This window comes from Engystomops pustulosus, chromosome 6, assembly GCF_040894005.1.
Source record: "Engystomops pustulosus chromosome 6, aEngPut4.maternal, whole genome shotgun sequence".
Taxonomy (NCBI): domain Eukaryota; kingdom Metazoa; phylum Chordata; class Amphibia; order Anura; family Leptodactylidae; genus Engystomops; species Engystomops pustulosus.
Genome location: NC_092416.1, coordinates 58,440,004 through 58,465,760, shown reverse-complemented (window position 1 = coordinate 58,465,760; position 25,757 = coordinate 58,440,004). Strand labels below are relative to the sequence as shown.

At 42.8% G+C, this 25,757-nt stretch overlaps 1 protein-coding gene across 10 annotated transcripts in view; it reads right to left on the bottom strand.

Moving 5' to 3' along the window:
• The window catches only part of KCNAB2 (potassium voltage-gated channel subfamily A regulatory beta subunit 2), a 134,516-nt gene that overhangs the window by 63,230 nt on the left and 45,529 nt on the right, over window positions 1-25,757 (bottom strand). For 8 of the 10 annotated variants that reach the window (XM_072156223.1, XM_072156218.1, XM_072156226.1 and 5 more), the window contains exons 2-3: window positions 22,401-22,526; window positions 17,403-17,444 (exon numbers count right to left, since the gene is read on the bottom strand). In XM_072156223.1, coding sequence (XP_072012324.1) covers window positions 17,403-17,444; window positions 22,401-22,477 — 119 coding nt within the window. In that variant the 5' untranslated portion in view covers window positions 22,478-22,526. The remainder of the gene's footprint in view (window positions 1-17,402; window positions 17,445-22,400; window positions 22,527-25,757) is intronic. The other 2 variants (XM_072156225.1, XM_072156227.1) reach the window with 1 other exon arrangement.

The following is a 25,757-nucleotide window of genomic DNA, read 5'->3' as shown; positions in this document are numbered from 1 at the left end:
ATTTTCCAGATGGACAGATTTAGAGGAAACACGGGACTTTTTGCCAGAGGAGACTCTGTAGTCATTGCAGGTCGCTCTTTGAGCAACAAACATTTTTGTAAGCTTATTATTAAGCCCAAGAAAGTAAAAAAGTAAAGAAAAACCTTCAACAGCTACTATCTGAAAGAAGTGGGACCTCTACTAAGTAACAGACCCTTATATAGTCTTTGTCTGAGACACCAAGTAGACATGTACACATACATGTCATCGGTCATTGGATCTCAAAGGGGTAAATGAATCCAGTCTCAAGTACTAGACAGGATAACATACGGTGAACCTGATAGGTTTGAACACTAACAAACATAGTAAACTACAGTCACTTAAGAAGCAAATCAAAAAGGTTGAACTCGTCATGCATAACATAGGCCTCCTAGAAAATGCGCTCAGCCAGGTAGACTTTCAGGACATGCAGATTAAACAAAGCCTAAATTAGGTTTGTAAACGTAAATAGCAAATGATATGTCCAAGATACGGGACATTTCCTATCAAGGCACCAATTTGTTCCCTCTTCTTTTTTTTTTTAAACTTTCATTTTTATTAAAATTTTGTAGTTTCATCTGTTACAGCAGAACAATAAGCGTACTAGCACATAGGGCATTTTTGTTGTGTACATTAGCCATCACAGTTGCAAGAGGTGTAGAAAATACACAAAATACTAGTTAAGGTTCTCATTGATTAAACGAAATATCATGTTACATCTCTATACGGTATAGTTCCACATTACATCCTAGTGAAGCTATATGCACTTCCCAGAAATCAATATTAGATCCACCCTTATATACTAGCTCGCTTCTGAGGTTCCCTCTTCTTATTTGAGGTGTTTAGGATGAACTGGTAAAAAACAAACCTAGGTGACACTTCCCTGGCTTGATCACCAGGGGGAGCTAGCAAACACATTGCTGCACAAACCAGCACAAACGTAGCACTAACGTTTGACACCAGTTTTGTTTGATTTGGTTAATGTGGGGGGGGGCTGCTTGAACTTTTGAACTTTAATTTTTTGTTCATATATTCAAAACAAAAGCAGCACAAACAAAAAATTGCGCAGCACAAACATAGCAGAATTGTTCGGCACCAGTTTTGTTTGATTTGGGCAATGTGGGGGGGCTGGTTGACCTCTGATGACCTCTGGAAACTTTCATTAAAATCTTAAAAACGATAGCGGGACAAACGAAAATTTCTGCTGCACAATCCAGCACAAACGTAGCACAAACGTTTGACACCAATTTTGTTTGATTTGAACAAGGTGGGGGGGCCAACTTCACTCAGGTGATAGATACACACTATACAGGCTGGAAAACAAATCTCTATGGGAGGAAGTAGCTCGATTTTAAATTACAAACTAGGCAGAATTTGTAAATGAAGTATATTAGAAAAACGATCAACACCTCCACACATGATATTAAAAATTATCTCAAATGATGGTTTCGCCTTAATTCACTGTGTATGAACATTACTTATCCTGGGCCTGCAGAGACTTGCAGACTATCCTCCAGCTGCACTGATGTGTTTTCTGGTAATTCTGTGTTAATACATATTTTACTTATTCTGTACTGATCTGGAATGACATCACATAGTATACACCAGAGGTGCACTCACCAATTAATTGATGGAGTCACTGAGTACATACATATATCAATTATCCTATACTGACCCAGGAGTAATATCCTGTATTATACACTGACTATTCTGCTTGAGTCATTGTGTTAAAACTTTACTTATCCTGTAGAGATCCAGAGTAACATACACTGTTATACTCCAGAGCTACACTCACTGTTCTACTGGTGGAGTAAATTGTACGCAAATTATAATCTAACAGGGGTGTAATTACACCTGTAGCTGTTATAGCTCGCAATATGTATGACTCGTAATATGTCTAATCCTTTAAAGGGGTATTCTCGTCTGGGCATTCACATTCAGTTTCATTAATCTGCCATACATAAACATTTCTTCAATTAGATCAGTGGTTCTCAACCTTTCTAATGCTGGGACCCCGCAATATAGTTCCTCATGTTGCGATGACCCCAAACCATGTAAGAGAATATTGTATTCATTCCAAAAAATGCAATAAAATCATGGCTCCGATGGCTTTAGGCGACCCCTGTGTTTTGGTCATTCGACCCCCTCCGGGGTCGCGACCCACAGGTTGAGAGCCGCTCAATTAGATGTTATTAAAAAAAATGTTCCTGTGTGAAGATAATTTCTCATAAATGTAGTCGTGTTGTCCCTTAGAAATGAGATATCTTCCTCGGATACGGCCACCTCTGCTGGAGAGATTGCACAAAGAAACAAAAAGGTTTTTGTATATGAAATGTCTGGGAGTTACTGCAGGTCCCACAGCCGTCCTGTGGTTATGATTGCCGAATCCAGGTGGTCCGGCAGGGCTCAATAGCGCATGTCTGGCCACTGCTGCTAGAGTGTGACGTGGTCATATCCGAGGAAGCTATCTTGTTTCTAAGGGACAACATGGCTACATTTATGAGAAATTATCTTCACACAGGAACATTTTTTTTTATTAACATCCAATTGAAGAAATGTTTACATATGGCAAATGAATTTAATTAAATGTAAAAGCCCAGATGGGAATACCTCTTTAAGCATTCTTAGTTAACATTGTGTCATCAAGATTTGGCAAATCACAATGAAAAAAAAAATTAAAAACACTGAGGAAAAATGTAAACCAAGCTTAAATGCATGCAAGCTAATGCAGTCTTAACAAATAAGGCCAGTGCACTGCCCCTTGGTGGTCACTCTCTGTACTGTAACCATTGACCTATGCTGAGAATTGTAGTTTAGAAATAGCTGGAGAACATAGCTCTGGGGCATCATGTAGAATCACAGACTGGAAGCAAAGAATAAGTGCTTAACATACAGGAAGACCGGGCTTTGTTTGTTAAAATCATTTAAGATTCTACTATTCAGCGCCAGCAGTAGCTCAGAATCCATTACCATCCTGAAACGATACTGCGTAATTTGTGGTGTAAGATAAGCAGAGAAGCATTTAAAATGTGTTCCTTGGCTTCACCTTACATAGATCAATAGCCATTAACCTGCAGGAGGTTCCTGTAAGGATTACACCAACTTCCTGGAAAAGACCACACAGCACTATTATGTCTGAGTAGACCCACACAGCCTTAACTGTTAACCTGCCATTAGCCGGCTGGTTTATCCAGTCAGGTTTTCAAATATTTGTTCTAAAGGATATAAATAATATAGACATAAAACATGGAAATAGATAATAGATATAAGTATGATAAAAGACAGCAATCATGGTCCTTGCGGTAACTGCTGGGGGTTCTCTTTCACGGAGCTGCCTTGAATGTTTCCATAGTAAATAGATGTAAAAAAATAGTAGGTATAGAAGTTGTAGGGTCGGAAATCCCATTGATGGCTTTGCATATAATAGAACAATCTTGTGGATTATTTTTTGGAGAACATCTTTTGCCTCATTGTATAACTGGGTATCCACCTAAGCATCAGCTGATTGTTCATTGGGGTAACCAACTACACATCAGCTAAATGTTCATCTGGGTATCCATCTAAGCATCAGTTGATTATTCATTGGGGTATCCACCCAAGTATCAACTAATTATTTATCTGGGCATCCACCTAGGAAAACATTGGTTCTTTATGAATTGAGAGAGTGGGGAATCAGGATTCATACTCTATTTCATAAAAGCTTTAAGCAAAAATCCAGAAACTTGTAACCTATTCTGCAGTTTTATGTAGATAACCTACAATCTACTAATAAGTCATTATTATAGACAATAATATAACAATTGTATTGCAATATACTCCTCCTCAACCCCCAAAAAATATGTTGCAAATGACATGATCCATATTATGTGGTTTTGCTTCTATTTTTTACTCTTACCTCAACAGTTTCACAAAGTGTTAATAGAAAAGGAGTACGGCTACCCTGTTTCCCCGAAAATAAGACCGTGTCTTATATTAATTTTTGCTCCTAAAGGGGCACTAGGTCTTATTTTCAGGGGATGTCTTATTTTGTGATGTACAAGAACTGAAATCATTTCTATTTCAAATCAATTTCCATGTACAACAATATATGGTACATTTGCAGATCCCAGTATTTTAAGATAGTTGTATCATCACCTCCTGGAGCCTCATCATAACTCTCCAAAACCTAAATTTCATGATGAATTTGTTGTGACTCCATTTCTTTTAGAATCATTTGCCAAAATCAATAAATCAATAGCACTTTTATTAAAAGGTGGAATTCTTGTCTGGGTAACCCATTCTTCATGCATTTACAACCTCTTGCAGTATCTAAATGATCTACTAATGCTAATGTATGGTGTGTGGGGAGCTGTAGTAATGGCTGCTGCTTCTTTTCAAGGGAGACCTCATATTTATAAGGGTGAAAGAAATTGTACTAGGTATTATTTTTAGGGGATGTCTTATTTTCAGGGAAACAGGGTAATAGGGGTTGTGAATTGAGCCTACTATCATCTACTTCTCCAGACTATTGGTGTTGGTGTACTCCATCCCTTAAGACAACACAATGGTGAAATGTGTCTAACATGCCCCATAAGCAAAATGTTATTTTATAAGCATCTTTCATATGCCAACCACTGACTGGCATGCTTACTTTATAGAGAGGATTTGTATTCTACAGTTCTGGGCCTTTGCAGCTTCAAAATATCAATATATACATGTAAACTAATGCAAACGCCCACCTCAGCTGTTGAATGACATCCCGATACAAAATTCAGTTTCAAAACATCAAAATTGCCCTCAATGGCTGCCACAAGGAATCATAAAACAGATCTCAGCTGCTGAAGAACATGATAGCATACACTTCAGCATCTACAGAGTATCATAATGCCTTCATCAGCTGCTGAACTACATTTATAAGTATACCTCACAAACTGCACACCCCAAAAATGCTCACCCCCGCTTCTGTCGCCCCACAACATAATGCTCACCTCTGCCACTGCCCCACAACATAATGCTCACCTCGGCCACTGCCCCACAACATAATGCTCACCTCGGCCACTGCCCCGGAACATAATGCTCACCTCGGCCACTGCCCCGGAACATAATGCTCACCTCGGGCCGCTGCCCCGGAACATAATGCTCACCTCGGGCCGCTGCCCCGGAACATAATGCTCACCTCGGGCCGCTGCCCCACAACATAATGCTCACCTCGGCCACTGCCCCGGAACATAATGCTCACCTCGGCCACTGCCCCACAACATAATGCTCACCACGGCCCGCTGCCCCACAACATAATGCTCACCACGGCCCGCTGCCCCACAACATAATGCTCACCTCGGGTCGCTGACCCACAACATAATGCTCACCTCGGGCCACTGCCCCACAACATAATGCTCACCTCGGGCCACTGCCCCACAACATAATGCTCACCTCGGCCACTGCCCCACAACATAATGCTCACCTCGGCCACAGCCCCACAACATAATGCTCACCTCGGGTCGCTGCCCCACAACATAATGCTCACCTCGGGTCGCTGCCCCACAACATAATGCTCACCTCGGGTCGCTGCCCCACAACATAATGCTCACCTCGGGTCGCTGCCCCACAACATAATGCTCGCCTCGGGTCGCTGCCCCACAACATAATGCTCACCTCGGCTATTTCAACGATTAGCATTTACTTCCTACTCTAAATTATAACATTTACGATTTCCACATCAGATTTTCCTGTGCCTATAGGACTTCTAATATTCCTATAATTTAATGTAAGTATCTGTGAATGTGGGACAATAATATCTATACAACTCTCTATTTCTACATACATACTAAAGTACTATACACACAAACACATACATACACATACATATCACCAGATCAAAGATTGTAAACCAAGCCCACTGACATACTGGTGTGCACCCCCTCTGGCAGGATCTGCTCTTCATTAAGTGTCTTATGTCCTGTTTTTTTTTTAAAAGGCTTTTAAAATTATGCTAATTAATCTGAGAGGCTCCAAGCTCCATGGGAGTTAATGCCTATAGGACTTGCTATACACTCACACATTAAAAAACATCACCAGATCAAAGATTGTAAACCAAGCCCACTGACATACTGTACTGGTGTGAACCCCCTCTGGCAGGATCTGCTCTTCTTTAAGCTTCTTATCTCTTGTTTTTTTTTTTTTTTAAGGCTTTTAAAATTATGCAAATGAGTCGGTGGGGCTCCAAGCTAATGGAGCCTGGAGCCCCCGAGACTCATTTGCAAAATTTTTAAAGCCCTTTTTTCTTAAAAATAAGGGCAAAACATGCTAAAAGAACAGCAGATCCTGCCAGAGGGGGCACAGTATGTCTGTATGTTTGGTTTACAATCCTTGATCTGGTGATATGTGTCCTTTAAGCTATGAATGGGTACATCAAAGAATAGGATCCTACTCCACATGTAACCTTTGTAAATAAAACTTCCCCAATGTCTAAACAGAGAAGAAAATGCTGACTTTTCTCATTAAACATCCCCTACTCTACTACACCGGTGTCTACACAAGTTGTAGAAAAGCTGAACTTGTCAAAAACTGGGCAAAATAATAGTAGAGTAGTGGGTTTTTACTTGAAATGCCAAGTAACCATAACAAATTAATTTCCATCTTTCACATATAAATATCAAGTAACAAAACCTCCTCATCCATCAAGATGCCAAAACAGATTCAATCCTATTAAAGGGGAATAACAAAGATGGTGACTGCAATCCTCCATATCTGGTCATTAGAATGGTGCTGACGTGACCTGGCCATAATCAGATTTCTCCATATCTTCCAACCTAATGCAAAAAATAAAACGCCAAGCAGGAAGCAGGATCTGGAGCATGCAAGGCAGCCATGACAGCAGTGCGGGATAGGTGCCAATAGTGTATTCTTCTGACCACAAGTCTCATAACGTAAAGCTGACTGTCAGCAGTAATGTACAGTCGCTGGGCTTTTTCCTTCTTCTGACCTCAAATATAGAGTCTTATAGTAGGAAGAATACAGCAAATTCAAGTCGTTCATAACAATGCAGCAAAATCAAAGAAAGTCTACAAAGTGACCGCAGTCAATATATTTGTTAATATTCGGAAAAATACGAGCACAGATGTAGCAGAGCTGTATGTGCCTGAACATTTGGATTTATCCACAGTCCAGTGTATAACTGCTGAAACTGCACTTTAGCAAAAATGTGTGATGCCAATCTGCAAACTCAGTTCTTCTACTTAAAAGCTATCCATCTTTCTCATATTTATTGATCCATCTCATACATAGATATGAGTTACTTTCTTAGATCTATTTTGTTTGATTTCTTAAAGGCAGATAGAGACAGATATTCATGGATAAAAAAAAAGTATAGAAAAGGAAAATATACAGAGAGATACAGATATATAGGTAGATGGAAACAACGGATATAGCTATAGATAAACGAGATAATTAGATATAGATACATCAGATAATTAAACATAGATAAATGAGTAAATGAATGTATATAGATAGGGGAAAATGGATATAGATAGATGACAAATATACAGATTAATAGATTTAGATATAGACATATGAGTTAATGGATATAGAGATAGATATATATGTGAGATAAATGGATATAGAAAGATGACAAAAAAATAGAGGAGATAAATACATGATTTAGATAGAGGAGATAATTGGATAACATCGATAGAAGAGTTAAATATTAAGAGAGAAAGATAGCAATAAGAGATATACAGATAGTAAGACAGACAGAAATAGGGCCCCCTCTGAAACTTCACCCACCCTCACAAAATATTAAAAAAAAAAAAAAAAAAAGAAAAGAAACTTTACAGGTCTAAAATGTTTAACGTTTATTCTAAAAAAAAAAAAAAATTATAAGCAAAATCACCTTTCAATAGAAAAAAAAACACACTAGGAAAAAAAAAAAAAAAAAGGAAAAAAGCCAACTAAGAACCTGACGCGGCATGTCATGTGCTACTAAAACACTCACCCGTTGTCTTGGTGTTCTCCTCATTAAAGCCGCGCTGTAGAAGTTTATAAGAGGCTGGCAGGAAGATGGACGTGCTGTGTGAACAATCCTGCTCCTCTATGGGTGTGTCGCTTACGCTTCCAATGCTTAAAGCAATTGGTTTATAAAACAATTCCCTCAAGATCCCCAGTGTTGAAAGAGAAATCCATTAAACCTATTAGAGTCAGAAGTATGAGGAGGTTTTCATCTTGGCGAAGTGCAAGTTGAATTATGCAAGACTCTGTGTGGTAAAAGCTAGGATCTGCTTACTGTCCGCTATGGGTTTTGGCGCCCAACAAAGCTTTCATGGCAGAATATTCTATAGAAGGTTCACACTTGGAAACAGTCAACCAATCTAATGTGTGGAGTATCTGTAAAGCAATGTAGGCCCAAAACATAGGAAAGAAACTCTACCCAAGGTCGTGAATCTGCAACTCCCAAAATGGTGGAAGTGCTAGTTTCACTTCATATAGAGCCACTAGGGAAAAGCGCCCCTCCCCCAATATAATGTCTGTAAAAAAACAAACAAACAGTGTACTCACCTTCCGACGCCAGACCCCCGAGCGGCTGATGTCACAATCCCTGCGACAAACGGCGCTGGGACACGGAGCCGATGCCGAAGCATCGCTGTATAGAAGAAGACCTGCTGAGGTCGTCAGAAGGTGAGTACACTGTTGTTGGGTTTTCTTGACTCGAGTATAAGCCGAGGTGAGGTTTTTCAGCACATTTTTTGTACTCAAAAACTTGGCTTATACTCGATACGGTAATCTTCGGTATATATACGGTAGACTACAGCTTTTTAGAACAATGTACCTATAGCATTTAACAAAAGTATCTGTAGCCGGCAGAATATTCCGTGCAAAAAGCCTATCTAGATCATCAGCAGATGAAAAGTATTGATCCTTTACAGACGGAAGTCATCACATCCTGGACAATACTCACAATCAGCAGTCCTTAAGCTTTTACAGTCCTCGCATTGACAAAATAGTTTATAAATTATAAAAGTTATGAACACAAACTAAATAAGTGGATTGTAAAGAAATATTATTGTCCCTTTATTCCATATAGTGAAAACATTTTTTTTTTATGATCCTGCTCCCACTGAACATCATAGTGCCGGATTATTAGAAATTGTAACCAACAATGAGTTTATGATAGGAATTTGTACTTTTTAAATTCCATTTCTGTACCAGTTTATGACGGTCTCAGAAAACCCTTTGAACAACTATATAAGTCTAAGAAATAATATGTTACCCAAAAGGGAAGGATGAGCATTCATCAGGGTTCAACCATAGTGGTTTGATCCAAGGAATAACATTCAAAACACAAAAAAAAGTGTAGAGTAACAGAGAGCAAAGAAGCAACTGCATCCAATTCCCATGGGAGGCCAGTGACCAGAATATCCACAAGCACATGCCAAGCTATGATTTCAGCTCTGAAGCTCAGTCTGCTGTTCTGCCAAATGAAAACAAGGTGCATGTACGTAAGAGTATAAAATATGAAACTGAATAGGAAGTTTTTTTTTTTTGCTCCTAGGTTAGAGGAGGAGGAACTTCTGATCCACAGGTAGGGTATGAAGTATCCTTTAACCCATTTAAAAAAAACGCTGCAAAAGTAACTTGAAATGAGCAGAAAAGAGTCACATTATGCCTGTAAAGGGTCATCTGCATAGGTTGATGGGGGAGTGTTATTTCAGGTGTCCATATTTAGGGCTCTATAGTACCTACTGCAGCTCAAATTTCAAAGTACAAGCCTAAACCAAAATATTCTTATATTTAATATGACACCAAAAGCATGTCGTACAGTGTAAAGGAAAGGGGAATCTGAAGTGACACTACCTCTAAAGCATCGCAGCTTGTCTGATCTCAGGCAAACTAGGACTCTTCTCATTTGCATACGAATTACTATACAGGCGGTCCCCTACTTAAGGACACCCGACTTACAGACGACTCATAGTTACAGACGGAGCCCTCTGCCCACTGTGACCTCTGGTGAAGCTCTCTGGAGGCTTTACTATAGTCCCAGACTGCAATGTCCAGCTGTAAGGTGTCTGTAATGAAGCTTAATTGATAATCCTTGGTCCAATTACATCAAAAAAAATTTAACTCCAATTGTCACTTGGGCAAAAAAAAAAATTTGTCTGGAGCTACAATGATAAAATATACAATTCCGACTTACATACAAATTCAACTTAAGAACAAACCTACAGAACCTATCTTGTACGTAACCCGGGGACTGCCTGTATATATTTTTTTTTAATATACTATGTAAACAGGCAAGATTTCACATTAAACAGGCAAAGTTAGAAATAATATTTTACAACCAACAAGAAGGGTGGGGGTGCAGGTAGTTTAGTGGGGTGAAACATCATGACAGCGACTTTAAAATTATTATTTTATAACATTACCACAATATGGATGGAATTCACTCAAGCAAACAAGTCAAAGTTACCAACATCTGCAGTGCTGCCATGTTCATTTAATAATAATAATTCCTTTACATATATATAGCGCACAGAGATAACGCAGCGCCGCACAGAGATGGCCAAATCAGTCCCTGTCCCCGATGGGGCTCACAATTCAATCAACCTACCAGTATGTTTTGTAGTGTTGGAGGAAACCGGAGGACCCAGAGGAAACCCACACAAACACGGGGAGAACATACAAACTCAGATGTTGACCCTGGGACTTAAACCCAGGTCCCCAGCGCTGCAAGGCTGTAATGCTAACCACTGAGCCACCATGCTGGAGTCTTGCCGTGACAGAGGGTGAACTATTGATCATGGGTAAGCTATGAATTGATATTTGCACAAATGTGACCGAATGCTGCTATATGAGAGTTGAGCATTGGTTAATATTTTGTTATGCCCTAGCACTTTATTTCTAACCGGCTCTATATAAGGTATCATCAGCTGCTGCTTGGTGTACATATAAATACGAATTTTATGAATAGTAGGATTTCCCCTCTTTTTCATCATTGCCCATTTTTTAACCCTGTACTGTGTCTCCATGGTAGTTGTGTCCCTTTGTGATGTTCTCATATTTCCTTTAGATTATACTGCAATTTTTATGATCATTTGATGTATTTAACCCCTTCACGCTCCGTGGCGGATATATCCGCCACGGAGCGCAGTGACTTAGCGCTCAGTGGCGGATATATCCGCCACGGCGCTTATGCCGGCTCGGCTCTGGATCAGAGCCGAACCGGCATCGGGAAACACGGGGTGCCGGCTGTAACTAATAGCCGGCACCCCAGTGTAACACCCGCGATCGGAGTTGTCTCCGATCGCGGGTGCTTAACCCGTTAAATGCCGCGGTCAGTGCGACCGCGGCATCTAACATGAATCTGAGGGGTCTTTCCCCCACGATCGGCCCCCCCCAAACAGTTTTCGGGGGGCGCCGATCGTTGCTATTGCAGAGTTACTTGCAAGAATTGCCAGTAAGATGGCGTCTGTGACGTCATCTTACTGGCACAGTGCCAGCCTAAGCAAGTGTATAGGCTGACACTGATAATACTCTGCAATACATCAGTATTGCAGAATATTATCATGAAGAAGCAATCAGAAGATTGCTTGTTCATGTCCCATGGTATAAAAGTGAAAAAGTAAAAAAAAAAAAGTTATTCAATAAAAAAATAAAGTCATAAATCACTAAAAATGCCCCAAACTCCCAAAACATATAAAGAGACATATAACTCAAAAAAAGGCTAAATCATAACACAAACCCCACATATATAGTATCACCGCGTCCGTAACAACCCGTAGAATAAAAGTAAATCATTATTGAACCCCCACGATAAACGCCGTAAAAAAAAACTGTTATAAACCCTCCAAAAATTATGATTTTTACCTTTTCAATCCCACAAAAAATGCTATAAAATGCGATCAAAAAACCATATGTACTCAGACATGATACTGGTGCAAAGTACAACATGCCCCGCAAAAAACAAGCCATCAACCAGCTCCGTAGCCAAAAAAGTAACAATGTTATGCCACTTGGAAGACGGCAATACATAAATGATAGATTTTTCCCCACATTAGGGTTTTGTTTGACAAATTTAGTAAAACGTAAGAAAATATATTCATGTCTGGTATCCCCGTAATCGTATCAACCCATAGAATAAAGATAACATGATTATTAGTCTATACGGTGAACACCAAAAAAAAAAAAGTAAAAAATCCAGTACAGAATTGATGCTTTTCTACTCCTGACCTCAAAAAAAGTTCCTAAATTTTCAACAATAGGTGATACCAACCCCATCTCATCCCGCAAAAAAAATGCCGTCACATGGCCCCAATAACGAAAAAGCGAAAATTTTACAGCCTTCAAAAGGGGCCAATGAGGAAACTAAAATCCTGGCAGCTGCAGCGCCCTCCTTCCCTTCTGCACCTCGCTGTGACTCCATAAAACAAGTAACGGCCACATGTGGGGGGTCTTTGTACTCAGGAGAAATTGCAGAACAAATTGTATGGTGGGTTTTCTCTTTTTATATTTTGGAAATGTGTAAATTTTAGTGCTAAATGAACGTATAAGGGAACAATATGACCATTCTAAATTTCACCTCCATTTTGATTCTACTATTACTATGAAGATCTCAAGGGGTTAACAATCTTCGTAAAAGCTCTTTCTGATAGCTTGAGGGGTGCAGATTTGAAAATGGGTTGGTTATATAGGGGGTTTTGATGCTAAATATGTAAAATTTCATTCAAAACTGTATTTATCCCCAAAATAGTCAATTCTGAAAATCCGGAAAAGCGATATTCTATTTGTAAGCCGCGTGACATCAAAATAAATTATCCAGACATTTCAGAAATTATGAAAATGTAAAGTAGACAAATGGGAAATGTTATTCTGCAAGTTATTTAGGTGGTAAATCTATCTGCCTGAAAACGCAATGATTTAGAATTTCGAAAATGGCAAATTTTTAAAAAAATTTATCATATTTTCTTTTTTTTTTGTAAATAAACGCAAAACTTATCTGCCAAAATTTACCACTAAAATGAAGCACAACATGTGGGGAAAAAACAATCTCAGAATCGTTTTGATAAGTAACAGTGTTCAAAAGTTATAACCATATAAAGCGAAGCAAGTCCGAATCCAAAAAATCGGGCTGAGCCTTAAGCTACAAAATGGCTGCGTCCTTAAGGGGTTAATAAACATATTTTTATTAGTACAATATTTTGTTTCGAGTTGGCTCTGTTTCTATTGTAGGTGTGTATTCATTTACATGATAACTGAATGTATGACCTATAGACTGGCAGTCAGTCATATTTCATCAATCTCAGTGTACAAGGTGGTTACTGCAACATGACTGAAGAAAAGTAGCTACCGTATATCAATCCTCAACATGGAAAATAACTAAAGTCTGGATTCAAAGTGAAAATCCACTTATACAACCAACCTCTTATTTTTTACCAGGTAGCAAATCATCAAAAAAACACGTTGAAAACGTTAGCCTTACACCAGCAGCACCAGACTGTGGTTGGCCTGACCTGAAAAACTGACCGCAACGCACTGGATGGGACTCAGTGCATCATAGTGATATATGATGCAAGGAATCCCAATATCCTGGCAAACCAAAGGTGCTGTACTGTAATCATGATAATCAGTTTTGCGGGGGGGAAAAAAAGGGACGTACATTACATTTCACATTAATTAGTCCAGTTCCAATGGCCTTATACTGCACCAGATTTATCAAAGTGTCGGATGTTGAATAATAAATTTGTTTAATCGTATAAGCCACAAAAGGTGCTATAACCTATTTCACCAGTCTTCACTTCGTCTTGAGACTCCTGGAATTCTTGGTGTATTATCTCTTTATAATCTTACCTCTCTTCCAACATTTACATGAGCAGCACTCCAGTGTTATAAAATACATATAAATACAATGTTATAATTTTCATTTAAAAAATAATTTTTATTTATAAGCATCACATAAATCATTGGGGGAAATTTATCATGGTTTGTATACCAATTTCTTGTGTACAAGCGATGGAAAGGACGCAATTCCTGGCTACGCCTCTATGCAACCGTCACCCCAAGTAGGGGTAGGTATAGGCAGGGTCGGACTGGGGGACCAAGGGCCCACCAGTGAAATTGATTTTGGGGGCCCACCTACTGCTACATGGGAATATTGACCGTAAATACTCGAGAATAAGCTAAGTTTTTCAGCAAAAAGAATGTGCTCTTACTCGAGTCAAGAAAAAAAACAACAAAATGTGTACTCACACATATACTGGAGGGCAGGGGCTGCAGGCTATATACTGGAGGGCAGGGGCTGCAGGCTATATACTGGAGGGCAGGGGCTGCAGGCTATATACTGTGGGCAGGGGCTGCAGGCTATATACTGTGGGCAGGGGCTGCAGGCTATATACTGTGGGCAGGGGCTGCAGGCTATATACTGTGGGCAGGGGCTGCAGGCTATATACTGTGGGCAGGGACTGCAGGCTATATACTGTGGGCAGGGGCTGCTGGCTATATACTGGGGGTCAGGGGCTTTAGGCTATATACTGAGGGGCAGGGGCTGCAGGCTATATACTGAGGGGCAGGGGCTGCAGGCTATATACTGAGGGGCAGGGGCTGCAGGCTATATACTGAGGGGCAGGGGCTGCAGGCTATATACTGTGGGCAGGGGCTGCAGACTGTATACTGGGGGCAGGGGCTGCAGGCTACATACTGGGGGCAGGGGCTGCAGGCTATATACTGGGGGCAGGGGCTGCTAGCTATATACTGGGAGGGGCAGGGGCTGCAGGCTATACACTGGGGGTCAGGGGCTTTAGGCTATATACTGAGGGGCAGGGGCTGCAGGCTATATACTGGGGGCAGGGGTCGCAGGCTATATACTAAAAAATTGTGGGTCTCTCTCATTTCCCCCGTTATTGTGGTCTTTCTCTTCTCTCCCCTCTAATTATGGGCCTCCTTGTATATACCCCTCTCATTGTGGAATCACTTTGTCCAACCCTCATTATGTAGCCTCCTCATCTCCCCCTCTCATTATGAGCCCCCTAGTATCGCCCCCTCTTTTTCTGACCAGCTTTTATTGTTGTCCCCCCTCATCTTCTTTGCTGCCTCTCATCTGCCTTCTCTTAATGTTGACCCTTGTATCTCCCCCTCATTTTGTAGCCCCTCTACCCCCTCTTATTGTGGATCCCCAGGTATCCCCCCTCATCTCCCTCTCTTTTTCAAACCCATTCTAATGTCCCCCTATCTTGCCCCCCCCCCTTATCTTCTGTTCCCCCTCTCATTTGTGGTTCTCTTACCTCCCTCCTCTTGTATCTCCTACTCTTATTATGGGCCCCCTTTCATCTCCCTCTCATTATGTAGCCCCCTCATCTGCCCCCTCTTATAGTTCTCCCCCTGGTATCTCCCCTCTTCATTGTGGACCCCCTGATCTTCTGTACCCCCTTTCTCACCCCCCCCCCTTATGGCCCCTCTACATCCCTCCTCTTAATATTGTCCCCTTGTACCTCCCCTTCTTATTGTGGGGTCCCTGGTATCTCCTTCTCTTATCTCCCCCACTTTTTCTGACCCCCGCAACTCCACCTCTCATTGTAGGCCCCCATCCTCTGGGCCCCCTCTAATTTTAGCCTTTTTTATGGCCCCTCTCATCTCCCTCTTTTTAATGGGGCCCCCACTTATCTCCCCATAATTTTGTGGGCCCCCTTATCTCCCCCCTCATAGTGTGGCCCCCTCTCCTCTTTGTAACATAAGTTTAAAAAAACAAACAACACATACCTCACCTTTCCAGGTTCTCCAGCAGCTCCTCATCTTCTCTGCTGCTGTGTACAACAGGCCGGCAGGTGATTATGTCATCATATTGTGCCTGCCGACCTGCTGTACACAGCAACAGAGAGGCACAATGATGATGTGGAGAGCTCACAGCTCTCTGCATCATCATTGCTTTCCACTCCATCGGGCACAGTTGAAGTTGCGAACCGGGAAAAGGGGTGGAGTCAGCGAGTTTAGGAGGCGGAGTCAACGCGACTAGGGGGCGGAGCCAGAAGGTGTCGGGGCCCACGGGGCTTTCACCGGCACACCGGCGGTTCAGTCCGACACTGGGTATAGGGCTAGGCCCCGACAGGGACTCCCCAGTCTGGCAAATTTGTCTAAGAATTCACATGGGTGTCAGAGCCTCTTAGAATATTGTGCTAAATCCTCCATCCCAGTTACAAGAAAATCATGTCTGGGAAGGATAATCTTCGTTTTGCTGGAGCTGGTAAACTCTTTGGGCTGCGTGAAAATATTTTTTTTTTGCTATTAATTGCTGGGGTTGCACATTTCAGAAAAAAAAGAAAAATCTTTTTTGTTTGAAATTCTAAATAGGGCTTGTTCACATATAATCCTGGGGGCAGTAATCTGGTCGCATTATTTGCAACCAGTTCACGGCCCCCATAGACTTTTATGGCTCGTCTTCCTATGGAGCACTCATCCCTCCTCCATATGGCCCCTGTGCAGGCTGCTGCCCATATGCGGCTCTCCCAGCCAATAACAAAAAGAGGTGGAAGGGACAGGTAAGAGAGTACCATCTGTGAATCTGATGGTAGATGTCCTTTAAATGTTGTCCCCTATACGCTTGAAAAGAAATGAAGCTGCATTTCACATGCTCAACTTGACACCTCATTCATTTGAGGGAGCAGTACAACAAAAAATGGGAGATAATATATAATCAAGGGAGAAAACTCCTTTAATCATAAATCTCCTGTTATAGCTCTGCATAGGAGCAGTGCACAGCACTATGCCATAAGATAGCAATGAGATCTTGCAGTCATATACTCCTGCCTCATCTAAGATACATTAGGACCAACAGCAAGAGACCCGTAGCAACATGAGACATCAGACTGCACAAGGTTTGTTTGTAGTCTGCGACCAAGGAGACACACAGCTCCTTGGATAGGAACCAACGGTAGTAAAAGAAATATTACCATCAAAATGAATAATGATAAACCAGGGACACTTATTCATAACTCCAGGAACAGCGACTATGGTGATCTTCTTATATTTGTTATCCATGGGAGAAATGCTCCTGCACAGTGCTGCAGCCAGTGAATCTACAGCATGGAAGGCTCTGGCAATGCCCCCCCAGAGGCCTTCTGACTCATTAGCATATTGTTATTTTAAGGTTATTTTAGAAGGAAGGAATCCATGGATAACAAATATAAGAAGATGACCACAGTCACAGTGCCTGGATCTATGAATAAGTGTCCATGGTTAATCATGATGGGTTTTGATGGATTTCCTTTAATGATAATTGCAAAATTAATTTCTTTGTTTTACATACATTTGACTGATATAATAAAAAAAACCTTGCAATTGGAGGATCATACACTTAACCAAGTCATGCAACAATCTACAAAAGATACAGGACGACAACAACAACAACAACACACAGTCTGTGGTACCTGTAAAATTGAAGTTGACGTTTGGGACTCCCATATCGAGCACTTAGGAAGCATGAAGGGAAAGAGAAAAATTCCACACATCATATTGTATATTCTGGATTTTCACCATGCGCCATGCAGTGGTTAATATGGTACATCAGCACCACCTAGTGAGAAATTAGGAAATGGACAAACCCAGGAGGAGTAGAGGAGTAAGGAATGACTCCATCTGCCTATATATGGGGCTGTAGAGGACTTTCATACCAGTAGTAATGGGAACGGCACCTTCTTCTACATCACCTTTATGCCATTTCTGAACATTTAGGAGTTGGTTTCCATTGAAACTACATATTATATTAGGATATATTGAATAGTAAAGCATCTCCTGTTAATGGGTCTTATTATTATTATTATTATTATCATCTTCTGTAATCTCAATGTATGAGTCTGGATTAAAGTATATTTAAAGAGGACCGGTCACCCTAAAAAGACGCTCTAGGAGCTGCTTACTAAAGTAAGCGGTTCCTAGCGCTACCCCAGTATCAGCAGCGTTAATCCTTCCGATAAAGCTAGTGAACACTGCAACTCGATACCCTTAGAACGCCGTTTCGGCATATTCATGAGGGTTGGTACAAGGAGGCGGTGACTGCTGTATGAAGCCTGGCAGTCACCCCCGGCCATGGTGTAGGAGAGGCTGTAAACTCGGTTCGGCGTTCTCAGGGCAGCTTTATCAGAAGCTTTAATTTACATTCACAGGGGTAGATATATCAAAAATGTGTAAATGTAAAGATAGAGAGGCTTTTGCGGCCATATCAAATAATAAGGCCCCTTGTATTGATCGTCTCCCTGTGAAGGTATTTAAGGAGGTCCTTTTGCCACTTCATACACGCAGCTGATACAGGGGCTGATACGCAGATACAGTGACACTATGAACTTTCGAGCCCCCATGGTTGCAGATATATCTGTCCCAGTATCTGACCATTGTAATCTGTTTTTTGTCAGAAGAGGATCTGGGGGCGTGTGTAATGCTAATCTTCTCTCATACAGTCCAATCAGTGGCAGACAGTGTGTGATCTCTTTATGTTCCTCTAGATCAGTGGTGGCGAACCTATGGCACGGGTGCCAGAGGTGGCACTCAGAGCACTTTCTGTGGGCACCCAGCACAGAAATTACCAGATAGGACTCAAGGCTTCCTCCTGCAGTCCAGGACGCGCCACGCTCAGTGCTATTTTAAAGTGACACCTACTTGACTGCCAGGACTACAGGAGGAATGAGAAGGTGTGGACAGAGATAGATTTGGAGATCATTGGAGCTCCTGCTTTGGGTCCTCTGATTCTTCCTTTTCAGGGGACACTGGAGGGAAGCTACAATCCAAATGTCTCCTGCTTTCTATTGTATTGGTGTCATCAGGATGCCAATACTATTGAAATTTGTGATACAGCAGAGATCAATAGGTTACTGCTCAAATTGTTATGTTGGTACTTTGCGGCATAAAAGTGGGTTTTGGTTGTAGTTTGGGCACTGTGTATCTAAAAAGTTCGCCAAAGTGGAGGTAGAACAGAAAGTGGCGAGGTACAAAGGTGACTGCAGCTGTGCCCCCTTGATACAAGCTTAAGTTGAGGAGTTTGACTACCACGGATGAGGTCACAAGAGAAGATCAGAGATTGGTGTAAACTCTCTTGTACAATGCTGAGAAAGGTTTATCTAAAAAATATAGGATTGATAAATCTGTCCCGTAGTATACAGTATGTAGATTTAAGTCATCATGCTGCCCTCCTACTTTCTGTGAAAACTGCTCCTAAGCTTATTTGAGCCTCTGTAGTTACAGAATACAAAAAGATGTAGGCAGGGTGGGCAGGTGTAGGGAAGAGAGGAAGTGGCGGCGGCAGGTGGAGGGAGGAAGGGAAGTGGCGGCGGCAGGTGGAGGGAGGAAGGGACGTGGCGGCGGCAGGTGGAGGGAGGAAGGGACGTGGCGGCGGCAGGTGGAGGGAGGAAGGGAAGTGGCGGCGGCAGGTGGAGGGAGGAAGGGAAGTGGCGGCGGCAGGTGGAGGGAGGAAGGGAAGTGGCGGCGGCAGGTGGAGGGAGGAAGGGAAGTGGCGGCGGCAGGTGGAGGGAGGAAGGGAAGTGGCGGCGGCAGGTGGAGGGAGGAAGGGAAGTGGCGGCGGCAGGTGGAGGGAGGAAGGGAAGTGGCGGCGGCAGGTGGAGGGAGGAAGGGAAATGGCGGCGGCAGGTGGAGGGAGGAAGGGAAATGGCGGCGGCAGGTGGAGGGAGGAAGGGAAGTGGCGGCGGCAGGTGGAGGGAGGAAGGGAAGTGGCGGCGGCAGGTGGAGGGAGGAAGGGAAGTGGCGGCGGCAGGTGGAGGGAGGAGAGGAAGTGGCGGCGGCAGGTGGAGAGGAAGTGGCGAGGGTAGGTGGAGAGAGAACAGAAAGTGGCGATGGCTGGTGGAGAGAACAGAAAGTGGTGGGGGCAAGTGGAGGGAGAACAGGAAGTGGCGGGGGCAAGTGGAGGGAGAACAGAGAGCGGCGAGGGCAGGTGGAGAGGCAACAGAAAGCGGCGAGGGCAGGTGGAGAGGCAACAGAAAGCGGCGAGGGCAGGTGGAGAGGCAACAGAAAGCGGCGAGGGCAGGTGGAGAGGCAACAGAAAGTGGCGAGGGCAGGTGGAGAGGCAACAGAAAGCGGCGAGGGCAGGTGGAGAGGCAACAGAAAGCGGCGAGGCAGGTGGAGAGGCAACAGAAAGTGGCAAGGGCAGGTGGAGAGGCAACAGAAAGTGGCAAGGGCAGGTGGAGAGAGAAAACAGAAAGTGGCAAGGGCAGGTGGAGAGAGAAAACAGAAAGTGGCGAGGGCAGGTGGAGAGAGAACAGAAAGTGGTGGGGGCAAGTGGAGGGAGAACAGGAAGTGACGGGGGCAAGTGGAGGGAGAACAGGAAGTGGCGGGGGCAAGTGGAGGGAGAACAGGAAGTGGCGGGGGCAAGTGGAGGGAGAACAGGAAGTGGCGGGGGCAAGTGGAGGGAGAACAGGAAGTGGCGGGGGCAAGTGGAGGGAGAACAGGAAGTGGCGGGGGCAAGTGGAGGGAGAACAGAAAGTGGCGAGGGCAGGTGGAGGGAGAACAGAAAGTGGCAAGGGCAGGTGGAGAAAACAGAAAGTGGTGGGGGCAAGTGGAGGGAGAACAGAAAGCGGCGAGGGCAGGTGGAGAGGCAACAGAAAGCAGCGAGGGCAGGTGGAGAGGCAACAGAAAGCGGCGAGGGCAAGTGGAGGGAGAACAGAAAGCGATGAGGGCAGGTGGAGAGAGAGAACAGAAAGTGGCGAGGGCAGGTGGAGAGAGAGAACAGAAAGTGGCGGGGGCAAGTGGAGGGAGAACAGAAAGCGGCGAGGGCAGGTGGAGAGGGAACAGAAAGTGGCGAGGGCAGGTGGAGAGAGAGAACAGAAAGTGGCGGGGGCAAGTGGAGGGAGAACAGAAAGCGGCGAGGGCAGGTGGAGAGGGAACAGAAAGTGGCGAGGGCAGGTGGAGAGGGAACAGAAAGTGGCGAGGGCAGGTGGAGAGGGAACAGAAAGTGGCGAGGGCAGGTGGAGAGAGAACAGAAAGTGGTGGGGGCCGGAAAACAGAAGCAGTTTCTAGACATTTCTGTCTTTTCTTTATGCTACATAGTGTGATATCAGCTCTGTGTACAAAAAGGTAGAGCTAATGCTTCTTAGTATTCATGCAATTTGCACAGTGTCTCCCAATTCCCTGTAACTACTATATGTCCAAGTGACAGTGAACAACTATATATTACATAAACATTCAAAACTGTAAAAAATGTACCCCTGGGGCATGTATGTAAAAAAAAAAATGTATGTAAAAAAATCCCTATGAAAATATTTATTAAGGTGCTGTGAGATACCCTTATAGTCCCACACAAATTAATATTGAAGTAGATAATATTTTATAGATAATTTATACATATTGTATATGTACTGTATGGGCTCAAGCACATGTCTCCATTGCCGTGATGGCCCAAATACAGCTAACCCACTCACAGTTAACAATCAGACTGGGAAGCGGTTTTTAAAAGTTTAGATACACGCAGTGGATCCTGCATTTATGGCGCAGTTTATGGGAGGGCCTTATATCTGCTCATATATGCACTGGTTACTATTTGGATTAGGCTACAGAGAGTAGCTGAAAGGTTGGTTTCATACAATGGATTCGTGTAAAGGCCACTTCCGCTCCCTTTCGAGGGGCTTGGAGTTGGGTTATAAGGAGTTTTGCAACCTTTGTGACATAACGTGTCTAAATCCTCAAAATTCTAAACACTAGTAGAATAAGCAAGCGGTTCCCATAGCGACCTCATATCGTTATTCTATACAGAGGTTCCCCACAAAAGAAAATAAAATAGTGGAGGATTTGGTAATGGAGAGCAGACAAATGACAGTTGAAACATTGCATAAAAACTAATTTTGTCAGCAAGGAAAAGTATTAGTTACGCATAGAGATATAGGGGAGATTTATCATTAGTTCTATGTAGCTTATTGGCATATAAATGTAGCAAATTTTTGCGCAAACATTGTTTTTGCAGTTTTTTTAAGCGAGAAAAAAACTGCAAGTCTAAAGTCACGCAATGGCAGAAAAAATACACTTCAGAGAGTGTAACACTGAGCAACACCACATTTATCAACTGATTTTCAGAAGAACGCAAATTTAATTGCAGAACTACACCACATAGGGGGTGGTCTATGTGGGTCCCTACTACAGGGAGAAGTTTTTGCTCAATTTTATGTTTGAGGTATCTGAGAATTTCATGTGCAAAAACATTGCAAAAAGGCAGAAATTGAGCAGATGTTAAACATACATGCGACTGGTGCAGTCTATTGGCAAAGAGCAAACAAAGCTGATAGTCACATCAGAAGGCATGTAACACTGCACACACACCAGACTATAAATCCAACTGTAGGAAACCTGCCAGTAGACAACTGCTCAAAATTCTGCCTGATAATAAATCTCCCCCATAATATATTACCTTAACAAACCATGGCAGCCCTTACCTGTAAATCATTCCTGGAGAGCCAGTCTGTCGCAGTGATAGTCTAGCTGGGGAGTCTGTAGTGGATTCTGGATACATGGAGCCAGCTTCGGGTGCTGTGCTCAACGTGCTGGTCGCCTTCTAGAAACTAACACACAAAGCACAGACATGTAAGATTACCAGTCTGTTACAGCAAAGAAGAAGAAGATACTGTACATAACACAATGTAGAAATAGAATACAATAAAAAGAGCAAATGTAACTACGGTAAATAGGACAAACACAAAGATACTGCATCCCCTGAATGTACAATATGAAATGAACAAAACACTGTTCCCAAGAAAATGCAGTGTATAGAGTGTCCGATCTGCACAGGGCATGCTATAGAGCAGGAGGGGCTGAGCAGAGCATACATAGGGGACATATCACTTCTATGCCAGTAAACTGGTGTAGAAGCCCAGAAATAAATCATCACTGAAAAAGAGATGACCTAATGGAAAAGCGCAACCACAAAAAAACTTTATTAATGTAAATTACCATATATACTCGAGTATAAGCCTAGTTTTTCAGCACAAAAAAAATGTGCTGAAAACCCAAATTCTGCTTATACTCGAGTAAAAAAAAATGCTTTGACAGGTTTTTGTGGTAAAATTAGGGGCCTCGGCTTATACTCGAGTATATACGGTACTCTTGGAAAAACAGGGTATGTCAATGCACCACTTCAAACACACATCATTTTCACTGGGTAAAGGGCCATTGATAGTGTAATCATGGTGGAGGTTTCTAGCTTTGTTCTGAGAAGACAAGGTCCTGTGCTGACCTGGCATCTGTCTGGAACAAACTGTGGATATAACTATAAGTCCAGTGCAGATAAAAGATAGGAGAGTAGAGACTGGGGGAAAAGTAATCCCACAAATAACCCTTAATCATTACCACTGTGTGTAAAATAATCTGAACATATAGGAGTTACCATTAAAGACAAAATTCTCAATACTTGCCATAATCACAAAAGCTTCATCCAAAACTAAACATTCCAGATAAAGATTTTCCAGTGGCAAATTTTACCTTATTTCCAATTATAGAACTAAAATAGAGCTATATATCTTTGTTAAAACAGCAAACATACACTACCGCAAAAAGTTAATTGGTGGACCATGGAATTTTCCATGTGCAGATCTGTATTATTGCACTCTGTCCACTAGAGGGCGGCACAGTACAGTGTAAAGACCACTGCAGCAAAGGTTGTAAGTAATAAGCCGCATAGTAGCCATTGGTGTGAAACAAGCAAAACATGAGTTATATGTTGTGTAAACCTAACTACTATCGAATGCCCTGGCTGGTCCTACTAAAAAATGTTAGTATACATTAACAATTGTGTGTTACCAATTGGAGGTATTGTCTAATACTGTTCAATCAGTGTCAGTGTTACTCTTCTGACACGTGGGATAGTAAAACACGAATGACACTTACTTTTTAAATTACACGGAGGAATAACGTTGGAATGGCAGATCACAAAGTCACAGGAAAAGAGGAACAAAAAATAATTATTTACTGTGATTGACAGATTTTTGGGATTTGCAGACAGGTACCCTTTAAATGTAAGTGGATCTTCTTTCATCTTAAAGGGGTAGTCCCACGAAGACAAGTGGGAATAACAAGATAACACATTTTCTAATTCACTGTTATTAACAAAAAATACAGCATTTCACAGCTATAACTACAACCTGTCTCATCAGTTCTGGTGTACACAATCTGGGTTGCCCCTGGGCCCGACCCTGTATCTTCTGAGTTTAGGGTCGTCAGACATATTGCTCTTCTGTCTGACACTGCACTGAGCTGCTCTCTGCCTCAAGCCCACAGCCTTTCATTCAAATACCATCTCACACAGACACACACACACTGACTTCCTGCAAGCATGTAAGGAGGGTAAAGCTACAGACAGATAAGATCTTTATCCAGGGGAGGGGGAGACACAGTAGATCTGACAGTATGTTATGGCTGTGATAGCAGAGCTGAGAATGTGATGCGTTATATGCATCTCAAGGATCTGTCTCATCTCACTTTCTAGGTGTCAGATACTAGTAGAATTTTCAGAAGTTAATTGAAAGGGTTTATAAACCTTGATAACCTAACCACTTTGTCAGCACACAGAACTATAGGGATCGTGAAATGTCTGCTTAGTGCAGGGGGTCCCCAAACTTTTTACATAGGGGGCCGTTCACTGGTCTCTCAGACCGTTGGAGGGCCGGACTAAAGTTTAAAATAAAAAAAAAATTCCTCTGTATACTGCACATATCTTATTTTTAAGATAAACATGCCCCCCCTTATAATAAAAATGTCCCCCTCATTTATGTCCCCCTCATGTATAAACATGTCCCCCTCATCATTAACATACCCCCTCATTAACATGTTCCCCTTATAATAAACATGTCCCCATTTATGTCCTCCTCATTAAAAACATGTCCCCCTCATAAAACAAGTCGCTCTCATGGTATAAATGTCCCTCTCATGCGATGATCTTTCATGCATGCCCCCCCTTCATGGTATAATGTCCCCTCATGATACAATTCTCCCTCTTCATGGTAATGTCCCCTCATGCATGCCCCCCCTCATGGTATAATGTCCCCTCACGGTATAATGTCCCCTCCTGCATGCCCCCCCTCATGGTATAATGTCCCCTCATGCATGCCCCCCCTCATGGTATAATGTCCCCTCATGGTATAATGTCCCCTCCTGCATGCCCCCCTCATGGTATAATGTCCCTTCATGCATGCCCCCCCTCATGGTATAATGTCCCCTCATGCATGCCCCCCCTCATGGTATAATGTCCCCTCATGCATGCCCCCCCTCATGGTATAATGTCCCCTCCTGCATGCCCCCCCCCCTCATGGTATAATGTCCCCTCCTGCATGCCCCCCTCATGGTATAATGTCCCCTCCTGCATGCCCCCCCTCATGGTATAATGTCCCCTCATGCATGCCCCCCCTCATGGTATAATGTCCCCTCATGCATGCCCCCCCTCATGGTATAATGTCCCCTCCTGCATGCCCCCCCCCTCATGGTATAATGTCCCTTCATGCATGCCCCCCCCCCCCTCATGGTATAATGTCCCCTCATGCATGCCCCCCCTCATGGTATAATGTCCCCTCCTGCATGCCCCCCCTCATGGTATAATGTCCCTTCATGCATGCCCCCCCTCATGGTATAATGTCCCCTCCTGCATGCCCCCCCTCATGGTATAATGTCCCCTCATGCCTGCCCCCGCTCATGGTTTAATGTCCCCTCATGCATGCCCCCCTCATGGTATAATGTCCCCTCATGCATGCCCCCCTCATGGTATAATGTCCCTTCATGCATGCCCCCCCTCATGGTATAATGTC